Raw genomic sequence first — 18895 nt, forward strand, 5'->3', positions numbered from 1 at the left:
TATTGAACACAGACCTTTTTAGAAGCGTATGTAGGTATATAATACCTTTTGGAGCTTATACAGGTAATTACTATAGGTACTGTAATTTTATTTACAATGAGAGGAAGCATCAGTTTCTTGAGCTCATCTTCTATACTTGCCTATGTCCGGTGCAGAAGCATTCAGTTGACATTCTCCATAACTAAGTAAATATGTAATTTTTATTTCGAACTGTGCAAATTCAGCATTAACGAACGGGTATTTAGACTTTAATATCACTACTATAATTATGTTATATTTAATTAATATAAACCAAGTAGTTCAAATAATTTCTTTATTTTTGTTAGCAAGAACAGCGGCGTTGTCACAATTATTAAGCAATTTTCACAAACAGGTTTCTTGAAAATTGGCTTTTCCGATTTGCTTTTGGCAAAAATATACGCATAGAAATTCAAGCAATACGTTTGCTTTGCTAACTGCCAAATCAATAGCTAATGACAATATTGCTTCCTATACAAAGTTCGTTAAATGTTTTCTTGCACTGAGATGTCAAAGAAAATAGCTTTAGCACTGATAAGGATTACAATATTAATTGTATATAATTCAACAGCTTAATAGGTATTGGGTAAACGGAAGCAAACAAGGTAATAATATTGGCCTACCAACAACACCGATGCTTTTGTTAGTAGGTAGAGTTCGTTTAAGTTCGAAAATGATATCACTTATTTAAGAAGTATTCGATATACTAGTTTGCAAGACCTGTAGCTACTTGAAGCATATTAGTGTTAATCAAGGATATTTTTCGTTTTGGACGCTTGTTAGGGAAGCTTCAAGTAAGGCTTTTTTTGACAAACCACTGATTAATGTTTTGACCATGGAATTATTAAAGCGTAGCAACTATTCCCGAGTAGCGTTTGGCGAATCCATAAATGCATTTGTATGCATACTTGATGAGTAAAAAGCACAATAAACAAAAAAAAGTTACGTATCTTCCTTTCATATAAATCGCCGCTGTATAGCTAAAAAATTCTGACTGACTATAACTTTACAGATGAATCGGTCTGGCACTATTTTCATCCTGAACTCCACCAGGTCGTCTTTGTCCTTTGCCCTTAACACGCGCGTGACTTTGATGGTGAGCCATTTGTCGGAGATTCGCTTTACCATGCAAAGTCACCTTAATCGACGTACTTTCGGTTTCTTTAAAACCTAATTGCCCTTTAACGGGCAGGTTTTCTACCCCAGGCTGTGGACAAGCGATATTAGGAGAACGAACTGCTAGTGGAGTAGTCGTTGATAATCCGCGAACCTTCGTAGGTGTGCTAAGTGGTGTACGCTGCGTAACGATATCTGCTATTGAATCGAAAGTTTCTCTGTCTGAATCAGGACGAGTGGTAAATATAAGCTGTGAGGGACTTATCTCTTTCGTAACCTTGTCTTTTGGGATTTGATAAAGAGGTTTGTTTGAACTGTTCCTAAGAGCCTGTTCAAGCTCGCTGAAGTCAAATTTAATTGGCGTAAGAACTGGTGTGCGGATAAGTGCCTCAGCAGGTGATCGCGGATCCAACAGTTTGCTTTTGGGACGAGCGGGTGTAGTACACACTTCATCTGGACTTACAGGAACCTGTTGATTTTGCAAAGATAAAAATTTGTCAGATTACTACGTCAGTGGAAACTAAAATCCAGAAGTTTTTAAGCAGAGTACCTAGAGAGGTACTGTCAGGTACGAAAAACTTTAATTAAAATAGAGGTTTCACTATTTATGCACTTGCTGAAAGTATAAATTACATAGAAACCAGCAGTACGTCAGTCGTTTTTTACGATGAAACGGTAAGTATACATTAATTAAACATTTACGAACTGGAAGTTGCCACTATTTAGGTCTTAGAATAATTATACAAATCTAACTGAGAAATAAAGGCCTGGATTAAAGTGTCATTAGCTAGCCCTACTCTAAATAGTGTAACTGTTAAAGTCTTACAGAGGCATCTCTAGCTGGATTGATTGATTCAATTCGGTTGCACTGATGGGTTGTGAACGACCAGACTGTATTATGTACACAAAGACATGGTAACGATATTGTTTAATATCTAAAAAAAAAGATACTGATGTAGCAGTATATAGGCCACACAACTAGCCGTATGTGAATGGCTACTACTGCTACCGCACTCAAATATTTCGCTGTGCCTTATATTACTTAACTTGCCATTTCATGCTCTATCCTTTGTTAGCTGGGTCATAAGACAGATTCACACTTATGTGTAAGAAAAATAGTCAATGCTAGGTAAATACTTGTTACCCAGTTATATGTAGAACGTAAAAAATATGAAGTATGTAGATAAATATAAAAATAACAAAGTGAAGTATCAGCATAATCAGTGTCCGGGAAAGGTGATATTTTTGTGCGTCGCTCAGTTTAGATTGACTAAATTAATGAATTTTAATACAGTCAAAGGTAGTATTAGATCAATAATTTAATTGAATATGAAACTGGGCCCTGCTTGGAGAACCTACAATAATTGGAGTGCGATTTATTCCAGCGGATGGAGATCTCGGATCGAAGGGCAATTGGCGTTGAGGTTGCATCGGAGTGTTCACAGATTCATAATCGCTGGAATGTTTTGATGTTCCGCTTCCCATCTTTACACTTCAAACAAGCATTAAGCTAATTCACAGTTTAAAAGTAGATCATAAATATTTCAAAGTTAATGAGTCCAAATCGAAATTATAATTCTTTAGTCTGGTACACAGCCTGTCATCATCAGTTGCGCCAATTACTCTCAAACGGTGGATTTAAATCAGCTGTTAAACGACGACCTTGGATCCGAGTGAAATCATCTATACTTTACGACGTCGAGTTTTGTCTCATTGAGGTCTTTCCAATAATAAGTCTTGATGTTATTTTAAAAATATTAACGCTTTATTTATTATGCATGTACACCAAATTATGCATTATGTAGTTCCGATTTGCTATTTTTTCTAAGCGGGGTATTGCACAGAACACGGAGCTACAAGCTGTATCGAACTGCCACTTTCAATTTGTAAACAAGCCTTACGAGTGCGGCTACTTCTGAGAAAAAGTGGTGTAGATTGTTGTGTTGTGTCCTGCATGTGTGGAAAACACTCAGCATTGGGAGCAAATAAAATCAAGATTGTGTTACGTGAGGTTAGTTTAGGCGCACTAGGGATCTGCTCTATTGTTCACGAAAGCTACTTCTGCTCGATTTTATTTGCCAACACAAATACTGTGCCGTCCGTCATACAACCGTGAAATACTTATCGATTCCACGATAGGAAAGTCCTTCTAATTTTTCAGTGCTTTGGCTGTCCGCAAAGCTGTACATCAATCATATGCAACGTCCGAACATGTCATTTAGCAATTGTATAGTATTGTGAGTCTTTTTAGTACCAACATGTACATGTAACTGGAACAGCGAGTTTCATAATGTTGTTTTGATACGGCACCGATTTTGCCTATTTTTATAATGGAAATAATTCCTGTTATTATCGCTGAACTTGTTCGTTTTGTTTTTGTTGCATTCTCTTTGCCAGCCCACCGGGTGGGATATTGCAATCGCTGAGGCTTCAGCACGCCCCCTCTTCAAAGATTCCGGAGGACAGCTCATAAGAATTAATAAGGCTGGGATAGTCGGCTGGGGCTAAGAATCGATGTCGTCGTATGCTGACGAACCTCTTCCACCCGGCGTCAATCCGGACGACAACAAATCGGATGATGACAATGAATTGCTATCAATCCCTACGCCACCGTTGCCTCCTGGGGCGCCTCCACCCCCACCAAACGCTATCCCGAATTTCGCCGCAGCGGCCATCAAACGCAGCGATTCCCCCTACAGTATAGGCGATTCGCTATCGGAGCCAGAAAGTGATGACTGTGCACCACTGCGTGGATTGGCCGATGATCTCTTACCACCAGGAGTTGAAAAGGGCGATAATAAGGATAACCTACCGGCTGTAAAACCACTTCCGCCACCTCCAAAATTTGTTCTTGACGATGAACTTTGCAAGAAGCTTGCCCAGCGGAAGGTGGGTTGCTTACATACAAGAATAACTTTATTGGTATTAAATATAGCGAAGTTAGGTAGAAAAAGATTGTGTGATTACACAGTGCACTAAATGAATTACGGAGTCTAGATTTAACAGTTTCGAATATGATCCTCCTTTCAATAAATGTTTCTAGAATTCACTAAGAATTTTATTTTTAAAATATTATGTTTCTTAAAATAGGGCACTTCTTTTTGTTTTAGGGAAAAAAGAAGACAGTTTTGCTTTTCAGTCATTTGTTTTTTCTGTTTTGTCGGATCGCCACCAAAAATACTGTGTTGTACAACCATTAGGCTTTATGCAAATAACGCTATTTGCAACTGTTGTGAACTGTTGTGATTCCACAAGATGTTGCTTTATTTATATATACTTAAGGATAATATAAAATGTAGAGAAATATAGTATTTATTGTAAATTCTAAAGGTTCTCAGGTACTCTCCATGCAATTCGTTTATTGCAAATTTATTTTAGTTGCATTATTTGTCGTCAGCGGCAGAAATTTCTTAACATCGCATTATTAAAGAAAAATCGGACATTTTGTTTCAAGTACAGAATAATGAAAAGTATCTAAACATAAAGATACACAATTTTTATGCCTATGTTGGACATCGCCTAAACCTCCACGATCATAGCTCAGAGAGTGCCCGTTACGTCCTCAGTTTACTTTACGCAGTCGGCAAGGCCAATAGTTCGTGTTGTTTACGAACAATTTCACGCACTGTTTTAAGTAATAATGTTCAACAGCAATTGAAGTGTGTTGCACATTTGAATACGGCGTGTGTATCTCAAACAGGTAAAATGTTATTTCATTGAGACGATGGTTAACATGGGGTTGCCCAAAGAAGCTTTCGAAGCATTGGCTGCCAACCCGCACCCGAACCTACTGTGTAGAGAGATGGTAAAACGCCGTCTGTGGCCTCCGCCGCCACCAGGCGCAATGGATGACTTACCTCATCTCGAACTGTTCGACGACCCAGAAGGTCCTGTATTTCCGGAAGGTTTGCACACTCTAATTAAACGACTAACGCCATTACACGATGAGGAGGGCACTCCGCTAGCCCGATTGCCGCCTGGTAGTGTCCCGCTCATCGAAATGGCGAGTCGCATCTATGGGGAAGCGTTGCAGCGATGCCGCGAATCAGCACAACCCAAATATCGGATCCCTTCTCCGGAATACGTTCCACTACCACCGCCAGTGGCGCGGCCAGAGACTCCCCCGCTACCGCCCACTCCTCAGCCAGTGCCGGAATCAAAGAAACGTGTTAAAAAACTTCTTGAGCAGAAACTAGCGGCTCGAAAAGCCCAGATTGAATTGAACCAGAACAGCAAAACATTCAACTTTAGTCACCTTGTCAACATGAGGAACGCATTACGTAGAGAAGGTTCGTAGAGTAGGCGTATTAATTAAAAACACCATGATTTGATCGTGTTAACAAAAAGACTGACAGCGTCAAAAATAACGTAGTTCCTTGGCGGTTTTGGCTTAACTCTCATAATAACGGTACAAAAAAAATGTTTTCTCATATGATAAACGTGTAATTAAAGTGCGGTTTATTATTTTGAATATAAAAAAGATCGGTTGTTGATTCAAGTGGGCGAAATGTTCAGATCAAATATTAAGACAAAACATTTAATAGTCTTGGTTTCTTAATGTAATAAAAGTAACTTCGAGTTGAAGCTGAGTCGAAATCGCAATAATCTTGTCCTGGTACACCATCTCTGATGACTCATTCTAACTGGCACGTCTCATAAAAACTGATTGACAAAGGCCAGTAAGATTAACCAATTATTGAACATTCAATACAAAAGGAAATAAGGTTAAATCATTTCTACAATTATTTATTGTTGGCGGTGATTTGTCTCTTCTTAACGGATTAATACAGAAAAAGAAGAACTGGCGTTACCTCGTGATGATGACAATTCAACGGGCGCAACGATGGCGAGCATTTTGAACGATGACAGCTCACAAGAAGACAGCGACGTTTCTTCAAATTTGCCCACACGGAGTAGTCCGACTATTGGGTACGTATTATATTTATTAGTGTTGAACTTCCCTTCGCCCCTACCATATTTTCAGTACTACGACGGCTACCATGTTCGACGTCTTCATAAAAGTCAAATCAAGAGCTGTATTAACCACTTTTCTATAATATTATATGTATTATATATTACATTATAACACGTTTATAATCTCATGTAACTGTTATTTATTTTGGTGTTACAATTGTGATCTTCCAACATATATAATAAACACACATCTCTTTCTAAACACCTTCTTCTAAATTTCATCTAAACATTATGACTATTGAAGATAGCTACGTTACCTCTCTGTACGTCCATCGACAGCTTTTAGAATGAAAGATCTTACCCTTGGGTAGTTTTATCGTAGAATTTATTAGAGGAAGTTTACAAGTCAAAATCTAGGCCCTCCCAAAGTCTCGAATGCCAGCGGATAAAAACTTTATTGGCCCTCCAAAAAAGTATTACCAAAGCATACCTTGTTGTTGTACCAGTACGCTGGTGTGATTTCGGGAAATGTATGAGGGAAGTTAGAGGGCGACAGGGAAGACTTCTGAAATAATGTCCTCTTACTGTGATAAAGACTTTTCTTTTTTTGCTATAAATTTCGGTGTGAAGCTCGTCCAAGTCTTTGAGCTAACTCCGCCACGCTTTTTACGATTGTACCACAGAAGCACTTGAACTGCTGATATAAAAAGGAACATTTTCAGATCGAAGTGGTACCATACTAACTAGTCAATGACCGAGTTGCCAAAATGAAGGAGCTAGACCTCGTCAATTCCAAAGACAATGAAATATTATGAAACGACCGATTCAGTCAGAACATGTCCGTAGAAGCATCACTATATGTGACAAATTGGCATTTACTAGTTGGTAGTGATTCGCCAAAACCTTCAAAGTACTATGCAAAACACTCCCACTCGTTAACATTTGATTTCAATATTAATTTAAATTTAGATTGGCTATTCGAATGTACGAAAATCTTTATTATGCCAGGAAATTAATAAGAATTATTTTGTCGGAGAAACGAAGTCTTCTGGTGTAACGCCAAGCAAATGCGGGAAAAGAATTAATTAAGTAAAGATACATTTCATGTTGCAGAATAGAAGAAGGAGAGATTTTAACCTCGGCAAAAACAACCCGAAGCATCAAATTGCGTAAGTCTTAATTTTAAGTTGAGCTTATCTATTCATTGTGATCTAATGCTATAGATCCCTAAAGACAATGTAGAAAACACTTAAAATAGTTAATAATGGGCATCCATGTTAAAGAGATGGTGGAAATGTTTTAAATTGAAAGTTCCTCAGATAGCGGTAGCCAGGTTTTGCGTTAGAGTGAATGAAGGTTTACAATGTATGACTATAATGCAATTATCAAAAATTTCTATTAATGGTGATTCATTATTGTTTATTACACGACATATGACAATGTTTTAATCGTTTTCGTCAGGTGGCGCAACCTTGAAGGTGGCTCAACAAACAGCAGTATCGCCCGTGAGGTAAGTATCTATCATTCTGCAGTTATAAATCATATATTTGTTCCGAACTTCTACAAAAATCAAGGTGTCAATCTAATACGCATACTGGCGTATCCCACTGGTTCAGCGTGGGACATCGCCCATTACTCATTATGAGAACAAACCACAAGACTAAAGCTGGCTCAGCAAAGCTAATTAACGTAAATTGTGTGACTCAAAAACCATGGAACTACTACTTGAAATAGCGGTGTTCTAAAGTACAATAACTTGAAACATATAAATATTTCGTCTATTTTATTTGTTTTTTTTTTGTTTATTTTAAAAGGCCCGTTGTTGTAGCTAAGCGGGCTCTGTCTCCCGATAACGAAGCAAATAGCAGTGTTGCCAAACGGAAAGAACGCCGCCGACGCTGGGATGTTTTGCCTAACGGGGTCAAGCTCGACGCGGCTGATGAGGTTGAAGAAAGCATTAATCTTAAAGAAAACCGGTCAAACGCCGTCAAGCTCGAAACCCTTAAAGGGCGTACGTCAGGCAAAACAGAAAAAGAGCAAGACGCGGATAGCAATATAGTAAAGGCTGGCAAAAGTACGAATCGAAAGGACGCGCTTCGAAAATTGTCATTCGGCACAGAAGAGGTTCGTATTCTTTTTGCATTTTTGTTTTTGATATAGAAAGGATAACGTTCATTGGAGTTGGTGGAATGTATTTTGTGGCGATTTTCGCGCAATCATTTCATTCCGGGAAATATGGTGGGGTTTTTTTGCAAAGGACATTACGGTTTGGAGAAGAAGGTTAGTAGCGTTATGACGATAAGCATGTAAACTTTGTCATAAGTACTCAGGATGTTATCAGTAAAATCAGTGGACTTCAAAGTTTAGACATAGAACTTATGTGCTGCTAGCGCACTAAGGTTGGCTGATAAATACTTCAGTCTTTTCGAAACTTGTGAGCAAGAACCGGTTGACTGTGTTATAAAAGAAATTAGTTTAAAAAGAAACGTGTTTTAGTTTTGAAAGTTTAGTCCTAGTAGTCAAATGTTTGTGCCTCGAAAGATGCCAAAGCGCTGCGGGAATCATCGAATAACACTGAAAACATTAGGCAAGAAACTTTCAAGTGAGAGCACAGTACGTGAATGGTTCAAATGTTTCAAGAATATGGACTGAAATGTTAAAGTCCAGCGAGAAGATGACCAGGTGTCAGAATCCGTAGGACAAGAACGCCAAGCTGTACTGGAAACATTTTTCGCGAATGCAAAGCTTGAATTCTAAGCTAGCGTCTCACATTCAATATATTATAGAGCTATAACCCAACCACTGAAAATACGAAAATGATTTGAGTATAGGCCGGTTAAAAATTCGTATAGTATATTATTTGCGGAACTTTAGCTAAAAACCCGTCCGGAGAAACATTGGCGTCGCTCTGGAGAAAAATCGAGTTTCCATAATAACGTCGAGTACGTTTAAACGTAAGGTGATGATAACACTAATAAGGTTATACTAGTAAAGATAATAATAAACATCGAGCGCGTTTTTTATTATGAAACGCTAGCCAAAAGTGAAACAGTCTATAGTGCTGCCATCTTGAGTTTCCTACGAAACTCATAGACCGTTGGCACGGTAATCCAAAGCATACAGGCCGGTCACTTCATGACAATGTCATACCTTATCGCATTTCCTTAATTACTTTCTGAATTGAACAGAAAAATATGCAATGTCAGCTTCAGCCCGGCTATTTTTTCGATTAGATGCATGTGATTTTTATGCCCCTAAGGCCATATTGGTAGGCAAGCGTATCCCACTATCGGTAGATAGAGACATTGAATATCCGATTACGAATTGCAGATAAATGGATGTTCAGAAGTTGCCAGAGCGCTGAAAGTGTAACAAAAATACTTTTAACATGGAAAAAGTCCGGTGGATCCGCTAGAACAGCTGCGCAATAACAATGCTATATGAACGAAGTGTCTAATCAGAAATTGTTGACTAAGATTCCGTTACCTTATTTGTTAAATCCAAGGGTATACGCTTCGATAACTAATGTGGTCATCATCAAAACAAATTGCCTTTAATCTACTTTGTTTTTACCTTCGAAGCGTTAGCATTACTCGATTACTAGAGCCGTTTGAATGTTGGCTGTACCCTCTGTTTCCTTAAGCTGTTAGAAACGACCTTTTTCTCATTGCAAACACATTGCTGTACAATTCTCAGGAGGACCTAGAGAAGCGCCGTGAAGAGGAAAAGAAGTTGGCCGAAGAGCGGCGTATGAAAGAGCTCGAGGACGAGGCCATCAGACAGCAGATCGAAGCCGATTTGAAAGCCAAAGAAGTTGAGGAGCGCCAAAGGCGAAAGCGAGAACAACAGGAAGCCGACCGGAAGCGACTTGAGGAACTGGAAGCGAAGAGACGCGCTCGGGAAGCCGAACACAAAACGAAGAAGGATTCTAAGTTTAATCAGAATGATCGAATGCATAAAGCACCATGCAAAGTGGATTCGAAGGAGCGATCCGATAATAATAATAGAAAAGAAGATAAGAAACCTAAGGATCCAGAACTTGAAGCAAATGATGCCTTCGATAACCGAAAAGAAACCAAATTACGAGGAGAGCGGAATAGCGACACCGTAGAACCTGCCAGCAAAGAGAAGGATACTAAGAAACGGACTGACAAAAACAAAACTGATTCAAAGAATCGAGAAAGTGAAGACTCAAATACACAGACAGCTAAGAGGCATGATGACAAAAAACGAAGTCAAGGAATAACAGAGAGCTCGATGGAGCGCGAAGCTAACGATCGAGGACGTTCATCTGTCGTAGTCAAATCAGAGGCAATGGATAAATCTCTCACGGAGAACAAAACAATAAAGACTGAAGTTGGTGATGATGGCGATAAGGAGACTGATAAACCTAACGATAAGCCCACAGGAATGAATCCTAAACTACAGGAGTTGGCCAAGGCAATGCAAGTAGCTGTCGGACCTGTGGCAGTAGCACAAGAGCGCCTACTTGAGATGGTCCTAAAAACTCTGGTAAGTGAATTTTGTTTTAACTCAAACCGGTAAAGTGAATCAGGGTTCTGCTACACTCGTCGTAGCTAGTTATATGATTTTTGTGAACACGTTTTCTCTTTGTCTAAAGTCTAGTTCTAGCATATCATTTTCAATACATTTTGATACATCCTTCCCTCCCCATATAATATTCTGACAAAATTCATTATTACTATTATTATTACTATTATTATATAATAAGAGCAGAATCATATCCACTTTACTTCGAGCAGCTCAAGGAGATACAAGCACCGCAGGTCAGCGGCGAATTGGAAGCTGTGGCGGCAACATCGGGAACTACTGCAGGGCAGGCGACCAGTACATTAATTCCAATATCGACCGAACAGCAAGTCATTAATAACTTGCCTGCAACTTCTGCTCAGACCTCTACGGATGCTGAGCTAAGTACTAAGTCAAAGACCATGGCGTCGCCTAAACCTGATCAGGGAAAATCAATTGAATTGGATAAGATGAAATCCGGAAATGATCTTTCACCAGAAAAAGGGATCAAACAAGAATGTGCTATCCCCGTTGACGACATTTGCTCTAGGTCCGGGAAATCGGTAGATGGAAATGTACAAGCTACAAGCGGCAATGAAAAGGTACGGCTACACGCAGTTAGAAATTACATCTGTTGCACACTTAACGCACCCAAAAGACCGCCACCTCTTCCTTATCTATGTGTAGGTAAAATCAGAAACGTGATGATGCAGATTTGGACAGTTTGTATATCCATAAAAAAGATCCGTGATGTGCGGCTATTTGAAGCCAAATCATCCATATCTGTTTTTTGGTTTATACAAGTCCTCATACCAAGCTTGTGTTGCATACGCACTTCGTAATAGCAAAGACCAAACGACAGTACTTCTACTGACATAGTGGCATCCCTATATTTCGGTTAACTGCCTTATAGAGTGGCGGATCGAAAAAAAAGGATGAAGCCAAGAAGAAAAAGAAAAAAGACAAGAAAAGTCGGAACCGGCGGCTCCGAGAATCAACTGAAGAGACAACAGATCAACAACAGCGTGTGGTTAAAGCAGAGGCCGCGTTCTTCGCAGGCGTGAGTTGTCTAAATCTATGCGTCCGACCTGATTCGCCCATTTTTTTCAATCTCAGATGCATCCTCTTCATTGTTCGGGAACCCCAATGGAAAAAAGTCATTGACTATTCACGACCTTGCGGGTTATTCGAAATGTCATATTGTTATTTGTCTGTGCTTTCAGGCATCCTCGTACACATTGTTTTTGCATAAGTGAACTTCATTTTTTTGAAGCTTGCCAGTTGCTTCATCTATGTGTATATATGTAAACACTTTAAAAGTAATCAAACAATAAGCATGTTAATGTTAATGACATTTTTAACAATGATTTCACTTAGTTTATTGGCAGTCGTTACAGAATATTCGTTCATGAATGTACTGCGATTACCAACTAATGACTTAAGGTTCTTAATCAGTTTGCTATGAGCCGCACCTTAGCTCATAACATTAATAGTCGCCGAAGGCTTAATAGAAAAGTTTTTGAAAATCAGCATTGCATATAATTTCTATGATATTTGCAGAGAGCGCTGGATATAGTAAGCACTTCGTTAAAGGGACACATGATTATTGTTACTGATATTACACTATGATAATAAGCTAATATATTGGACATTCCTGACTATGTCTAACCAGTAACTTTGACATGTTTTTTTTCTGTGATTTCTGTTGCGGTTAACTGCTAAATAGGACGAGGTAGAGACAGTCGTCGATCGCACCTTTAAACGTCATCTGCGCTTCCCCATTTTCGGTATTCGTTGTACAAACACTGAACCACCTCTAAGGTTTTCAGCAAATTTAGCCCACCAAAAGGATCTTATTGCATTGGTAAGTCTTTTGCATTTTTTTTTGCACACTAAAAGAGCTTATACTTTTATAAAACACACGTTAACTGTGCCCAGTTGATAGGAAATCTCCATAAAATAGTATAGTATGACGAATACGTTGCACATGAACAATTTGTATATCATTTTTAACATTTTTTGATTGTCATGTTATGTCAAGAGGTGCCAAAACACTTCGTATAATCTCATTTAGCAAACAATTTTGATGATAAAAGGTGCCGCTGTTGTCACAGTTTCGGGACTCATTGTTGTTATTGTTGCTATGTTAGGTTGATCGGGTGCGGCCAGTGGAGAGCATCGTCTCAAGACGAAGTGTTGAATCGATAAAAACACTAGAGCATATAGTAGCTATGGAGGATGATAAGCTCTCTCCAACATTGGATAAATTGGAAGAAGAAGAAATGGCTCGGCAGGGAGATGTGGATGAAGCTGAATTTTTGGGAGATGAGCTATTGGCGACAGGGGTGCTGGGAATGGCCGTCCTTGAAGGTGACCATGAAGATCATTTAACAAAACCAGTGAATAACAAAAATCTCATTGAAATAACTCCTACAGCTAGCCATTCTGAAAGTGATGGTGCTACCTACACAGGCAATCTTCTCGAAGTACCCATAGGTGAGCAATACTAATCACAATTGTCGGTTGTGTAACAAGGCTTACTGGCTAGCCTGCTATAACTTTAATAAGTCTTAATTTCGTTCATTAATTTCGAGATTTACACATTTGATAGTTATAAAGCCTGTGACACGTATGTCCCGACACAACTACTATACAAAGTTGTACGTTAGCGCGTTTTTACTCAAATTACAGGAAAAAGTATATGAAGTTATATAAGTTTGTTGAGCATATTCGGCAAAAAATACTTTCAAATTCAACAATTATTTTTAAAACAACAAGTTACACTACACAATTTGTGTAAGCGAAGTTATTTATAAAGCCAATTATTCAACTTGTATTCTAGGGGATAGATACCGTATGTAACATAAGTAGAATTTTTTTTACTTATGTAAAATGTGGGGTTATTTCGCTATAGATAGAGGTATATCCAAGCGAAGTTGCAGCCGCGAAATAAACCAAAATATTGAATATCGTTCAACCTACAGACTTTATTTTTACTAGTTGTAAGTAGCCACATAGATATCGTGTAAAAATTCTGTTCTGTGTTTTAGGAACATGCTAGTACAGCTACGTTATTTGGCATTTTCGAATTAGTAATATGGATCCGACGCTAACGCTAGCTTCATTATTTCTGCTCTGCAGAAAATATGCTTGAACGTTGAAAGTTGGTTGGGTCTAACTTATATACCAACTTCAATGAGTTGGTATATCAGGTTGCATAAAAGAGGGCAGACATGATAAGGATGGATTATATTTTATAGAACAGTTCTTGGTTAATGTATTGTAGTCTTATATATAAGAACCGATAAGGTTTCGTCGTGTATTCAGCCATTTTCTTTCGTGTCGTTCTTTTTTCAGTCTGTGCTGCAGAATCAACATCGTCGCCTAGTAGCGCTGGCCAATCATCGGCTGTGTCACAGCAAGATTCTCCCGAATCGACGACGGGCCCGCCAAAGTCTAACACGGGCCTGCCCGCCAAACCAAAGGCGGCACGTGCTAAGTCCGTGTCATTCTTCGATGGGACAGTGCCAGAAAAGGATCCGCAGGTTCGGTCGCCACCTCCGCCTTCACCGTCGCTCACTGAACGTCGTAGAAACCGACAGGGCCAAAAAGTGCCTCTGCTACCACCTGCTACCTTAGTTCTAGCGGCTCAGGGTCGTAAGCGTCCAGGAAGTCCTCCGCCGGCTCCAACCCCTCCACCTCCACCTGGCCGACCGAGCATACTTTATATAGAGAACCCTATTACGCACCAACTGTATGAAGTAATACATCCTGGTAATGGCTTAGTCATGACACCTGGTGGTCTAGCAGACGTTCGCGCGGATCCTGCCAACCACAAGTACATCTATGCGGAAGTAGAAGGCGCTGAAGCAGCTGGACCTGTTCTTGTCGAAAACTTCATGCCAAGGGTCCACCTGTTTCCGTATCTTGTACAAGCTATGGCTAACACAGGAACTCTACTATAAAGACATCTGTGAAGTAACGCGGCAGATCCATGTCACACTTATAAGAAAACAAAAGCGCAAACAGGAGAACCGCTTTTTGGTTTAACAGGCTTCGAGGGGGTGGAAGTTAGGTAACAACAAGCTTAGCTTTTCTTGTGTGACAGATGAAACTAAACCTGTATATTTATAGTGTAATGATAGTTACATAGGATAATTATTACTAGATCGTGTGACTGAATGAATTTAATGGACAGCGTAGTGGCTGCATATTTGAGAAAACGTGGGCATGTTGCTAGAGGAAACGTTTGTGGAGAATTTATCACCCATTGGTTTGATTTAATTTACTTTTACTTCAATATTTGACGCCTCACTAATCATGTTCGCTATTGCATCCTCTCAATTCGGTTTTTCTCGACTCGCTTAAAACAATCTTTTGATATTCAAATAATTTATGTTGTGGAAGGTTTTGAAAAAATGATCTGATGGTTTCGTATATAGTCATTCACATTCTACATGTGAGGCTAATATGTTTGAACTAAATTCATTATTTTATTACCTGATGTAGTACTGTTAATAGTTGGCACATGTAGGCGATTTCAATGTCCAATTAACAGAAATTTCAGGAAAGCCATTATTTGAAAATTATCCTACTTGTTCATACTGCCAATGACAGACCCAATGAAGTCACTAGAATTTGTAACGACGTTAAAAAATGAATGCTGCTGTACAGTCGAACTCCCCTGTTGCTATAGTAAACAACTGTTGCGGGTTGAAATTAATAAAATATATAATAAAATAGTGTATGTATAAAATGTTGCAGATGATCTCATGGAGTTAAGAAAGCTTCATGCCGAAGCTCAATTCATTGCTATGTATATATTTCGACCAAACAATAAGGTTTAGTAATTTTTATACGACTCTATGATTTATTATTTAAATAATAAATTTGATCTGCTCTTTGCAGTCAGAAATCTCGAATTTGAAAATTACGGAAAGGCGAAATTATTAAAATCATTTCTTACTAGTTGTGTCGCGCTTTAGAAATGGAATAGGATCCAATCTTTAGATTAAGATAGTCCGATCAATTTGTCAGCGTTCAAAGCGCTATTGCTCATTTCAGGTAAGGACAGGTTCTTTTCAGGTTTAGCAATTCGTTTTCTGTATGTTTGCGAGAGGCGATCCAGGCGACACAAAACGAAGCAACAATTGCACCTTTATTTTTCAGGGAAAAAATATCATCAAATATCATTTTGGTTTCTTGCACCCACTAAAACTTCCTTTGTTTTTCTTCCAAACGAATAGAACCACCGAGCCTGATTTTCGTGGAATATTACTTCGGGTTGGCCAGAGTCTTCCCGGTCGGGTTTCCTATTTCTTTAGACGAGCTTAGTACCGTACGGAAGCGCATCTTCTTTCGTATTTCCACTAAATGCGACCCTGTAACACCATTTCCAGCGCAATATCCTCGCGATAGTTTTTCAAGCTGGACCTTTTCTGCTCTCTCTAAACGTCTTTTCTGTCCAAGATTTATCGGTGGTTTCCATCCTTTCTACCAGGTTTTTTCGGATTCACAGATCTGTTTATCATACTTCCGTTTCCGCCCACACCTCTGTAAGAAAGCGTCTGAATATCGAGGGTACAGCAGTCGAACATACTATGTTCCGCGTCACCCGATATTCCAACTTAGCAATTGCAATGCTAGGCAATGCACACATTGCCGGTGCCGTTCACTTAATCCTGCGCGTATAGAGCTGGAATTTCCCATGACCAGTAAGAAGCTGACTCATGCTACCATGTAAAACGCTAGGTCACCCTCTGGCCTTTCAATTTTTAATTAACTGCATTATATATCATACTGTAACACTCTGTGCGACTCCTGGTATGTATTCTCTTTTTATTTACTATTCATGTTGGGTTTACTGCCTTTCCACGCTTTGTTTCTCCAATCGTTTAACCGACATTCTCCTTTTTTGTATTCAGATCCCAGGGTCGGAGTTAGCCCGCACCAGAACTGCAGCGCACTATCTGTCCTTTATCCTAATTTGGTCCTAAAAACGGCTCCTCTCTATGCGCTTCTTGACAATGCCCTTCCAGGGGCTGTTTCCAGCGTCGTCTTGATCCAAACTAGTGCTCCAAAAAATATAATGAACTTCGCCACTCACACCAGTAACCTTCTCTCCCTTTTTCGGCCTGTAAGAAGGATTCTTGTTAGGTCGCCCGCATTTTCTTCGCCGAAGTGGCTGCCCATTTAGGGTGAGGTAGATCAGGCGGTATCAAATACGTGGCGGTTTTACCCAATCTGAGTTAGTTTCCATTTAGTTTTAGGTCTATTGCTGGATATTTCCTTTTTCGATCAGTAGAATAGCTTCACTTTTCGCCGGTGCGATTCGCGGCCGTTTTCTCTAATGCCTAGAGAAAAGTATCTATAGCGTTGTTAGCCGCAATGTCCAACGTTTGCGCATTACGTGCCTTCACAACAATTTCCGAGTCATTGAGATAGACTAGCCATCGCATCTTTGGCGATAAGTACTTTAGCTTAACACTTAATCGGAGGCAGAGATCCACTGTAATGGGTCATCAGTATCTGTAAGCCTTCGTCGAATAGTAATTTGGAGAGTCCGAGGCTATTCAGATAAACTGGGGTGGAGCTCTACCTTTCATCAGGATTTTGTGAATAGTTTTCCGTGGAAAGCATTTTTGAGGTCCAAGACTATTATGAGCATGAAATCTCCCGTGTATATAGTTATTTCCCTAGTAGCCTGTGCGTTTGCTATAGCTTGCACTAACTGGTTTTTGTTGAATTTAGATTAAATCGCAGCAACTTATTTTCTTCTGAAGTTCTCTGAGGCAATATTTGATGGTGGCTTCTATCATTTCGATTAACGTTTTTAAACTGAACAATGAGATTGGCACGACATTTGCTTCTTCCATGTTTTCCAGAAAGTTTCATTTTATGCAGGAGCCTCATGGGAGCGTCGGCTACAAACCGTAAGAATTTTTCGAAGAAAGTCCTACTTGCTACCCTTGCCACTGTAACGAACGATTTGACAATCGACGTATCGTAAAAAGTGACTTTAATGTAACTCGTAAAAAGAATCCAGTCCCAGACGAAAGAGCAATAAGATGAGAAGAAACTAGTAATATTATTTTTTATAATATTGCTCACGATATGCTAATTTTTCCAAGAAATAATATTTTCGAAGTATGAGCTCGATAGCTGAAACTTAGCTTACTTTAAAATAATAAATATGTCATAAATCTTATCCTATTAAGATAATCCTTTAAATAAGGTATTTTGTTTAAAAGCATTTTCCAGTATTTTCACTTCGTTACGACAATTTTCATTTTAAAATGAAAAAAAGTCGTAACATAATTTCATGAAAATGACGAACAGTATGTGCACATTACAGGGCTTTCTCAAACAGTAATTATCTATTTTACTTTTGAATCTTTCTTTACAAAACTAGGTAAATTTCCATATTGTTAAAGAATTGTTAATATTATTCACTATTACGCAGTTTGCCGCATATCAGCGTATGCAACCTTGTGTGCTCCTCAATTTCTTGAAAAAATTTTCTAGCCTTCCCGCCTGCTTTGATGTATGGCTCAATCAATTAGCTGTAGATGAATTTTTGTTGTAGTCATCTGCTCAGCCTGCTATTTCTTGCGAGTTGCGGTCCCTTGCCTTCGCTAGTTCGCCCGTACCTCTGCGCGTTCTGGAATATGTTTTGCGTGCTACTACATATTCAACATACCGTGAGTTTGAAGTAGTCAGTCTCCTTTGTCACCGACAATATTTAAGTGGTTTGCAGGATTATAGCAAATAGTTCCTGAAGTGGCTGAGCGTTTACGAATAGTTAGTTTATAGCTTCTAGCTTTCTTTTTAGGTTCTTTATCAGGACCTCCTTTCAGAGGTGCTTCGTGCTGTTAGAAGCAATTCTTTAAGGTCTTTACGTAGTCAAGGCAGGCTTAATACCAAGGGTAGACTAAAATAATGATATTCCGCGTAGCCTGTCAGATAAGCCTAACTGATTTAACGTATTTTATGAAATATGAGAGTAGTAAAACAAGTTGCCACGTATTTGTTAGATCCACCTGAAGCTCCTGAACTCTAATCCCCTACCTAGGCCATCTCGTTTATTGCTGTTGCAGAACATTTGTACTTTGTTATATAATTTGAGTGAAGCAGATGGGATTGACCGTGTCCCAAGTGGTAATGTATGTAATAGAAAGACTTAATTATATAGCATGATCTGCACAGAGCATGTCTTCGTAGAAATATTTTAACGTGGAAACGATTCTCTTATTTTGTTATGACTGCCATTTTAGACTAAAACTATCTAAACAATTAGTTTCATAAGAAGACATCTGTG

The 18895-nt window shown here is 39.0% G+C and overlaps 2 protein-coding genes across 3 annotated transcripts; one reads left to right on the top strand and one right to left on the bottom strand.

The window, feature by feature from the left end:
* Positions 1 to 296: 296 nt before the first annotated feature.
* LOC111265479 (uncharacterized) lies at positions 297 to 2781 on the bottom strand. The gene is made up of 2 exons (XM_022842202.2): positions 2494 to 2781; positions 297 to 1603 (listed from the first exon to the last, which is right to left on the bottom strand). The coding sequence occupies exons 1-2, from the start codon at positions 2617 to 2619 to the stop codon at positions 1025 to 1027; spliced, it is 705 nt and encodes a 234-aa protein (XP_022697937.1). The 5' UTR covers positions 2620 to 2781; the 3' UTR covers positions 297 to 1024.
* A 260-nt stretch (positions 2782 to 3041) lies between these two features.
* On the top strand, positions 3042 to 15511 carry LOC111265473 (uncharacterized). Of its 2 annotated transcripts, XM_022842189.2 has the most exons (13): positions 3042 to 3145; positions 3532 to 4023; positions 4835 to 5423; positions 5925 to 6063; positions 7162 to 7217; positions 7510 to 7558; positions 7863 to 8172; positions 9745 to 10560; positions 10812 to 11180; positions 11492 to 11638; positions 12305 to 12442; positions 12729 to 13074; positions 13936 to 15511. In XM_022842189.2, the coding sequence occupies exons 2-13, from the start codon at positions 3649 to 3651 to the stop codon at positions 14541 to 14543; spliced, it is 3942 nt and encodes a 1313-aa protein (XP_022697924.1). In that variant the 5' UTR covers positions 3042 to 3145; positions 3532 to 3648; the 3' UTR covers positions 14544 to 15511. The 2 variants fall into 2 exon arrangements, with proteins under 2 accessions (XP_022697924.1, XP_022697925.1); XM_022842190.2 differs by lacking the exon at positions 11492 to 11638.
* Positions 15512 to 18895: the final 3384 nt, after the last annotated feature.

This window comes from Varroa jacobsoni, unplaced genomic scaffold (genome assembly GCF_002532875.2).
Source record: "Varroa jacobsoni isolate VJ856 unplaced genomic scaffold, vjacob_1.0 scaffold_974, whole genome shotgun sequence".
NCBI classification, from domain to species: domain Eukaryota; kingdom Metazoa; phylum Arthropoda; class Arachnida; order Mesostigmata; family Varroidae; genus Varroa; species Varroa jacobsoni.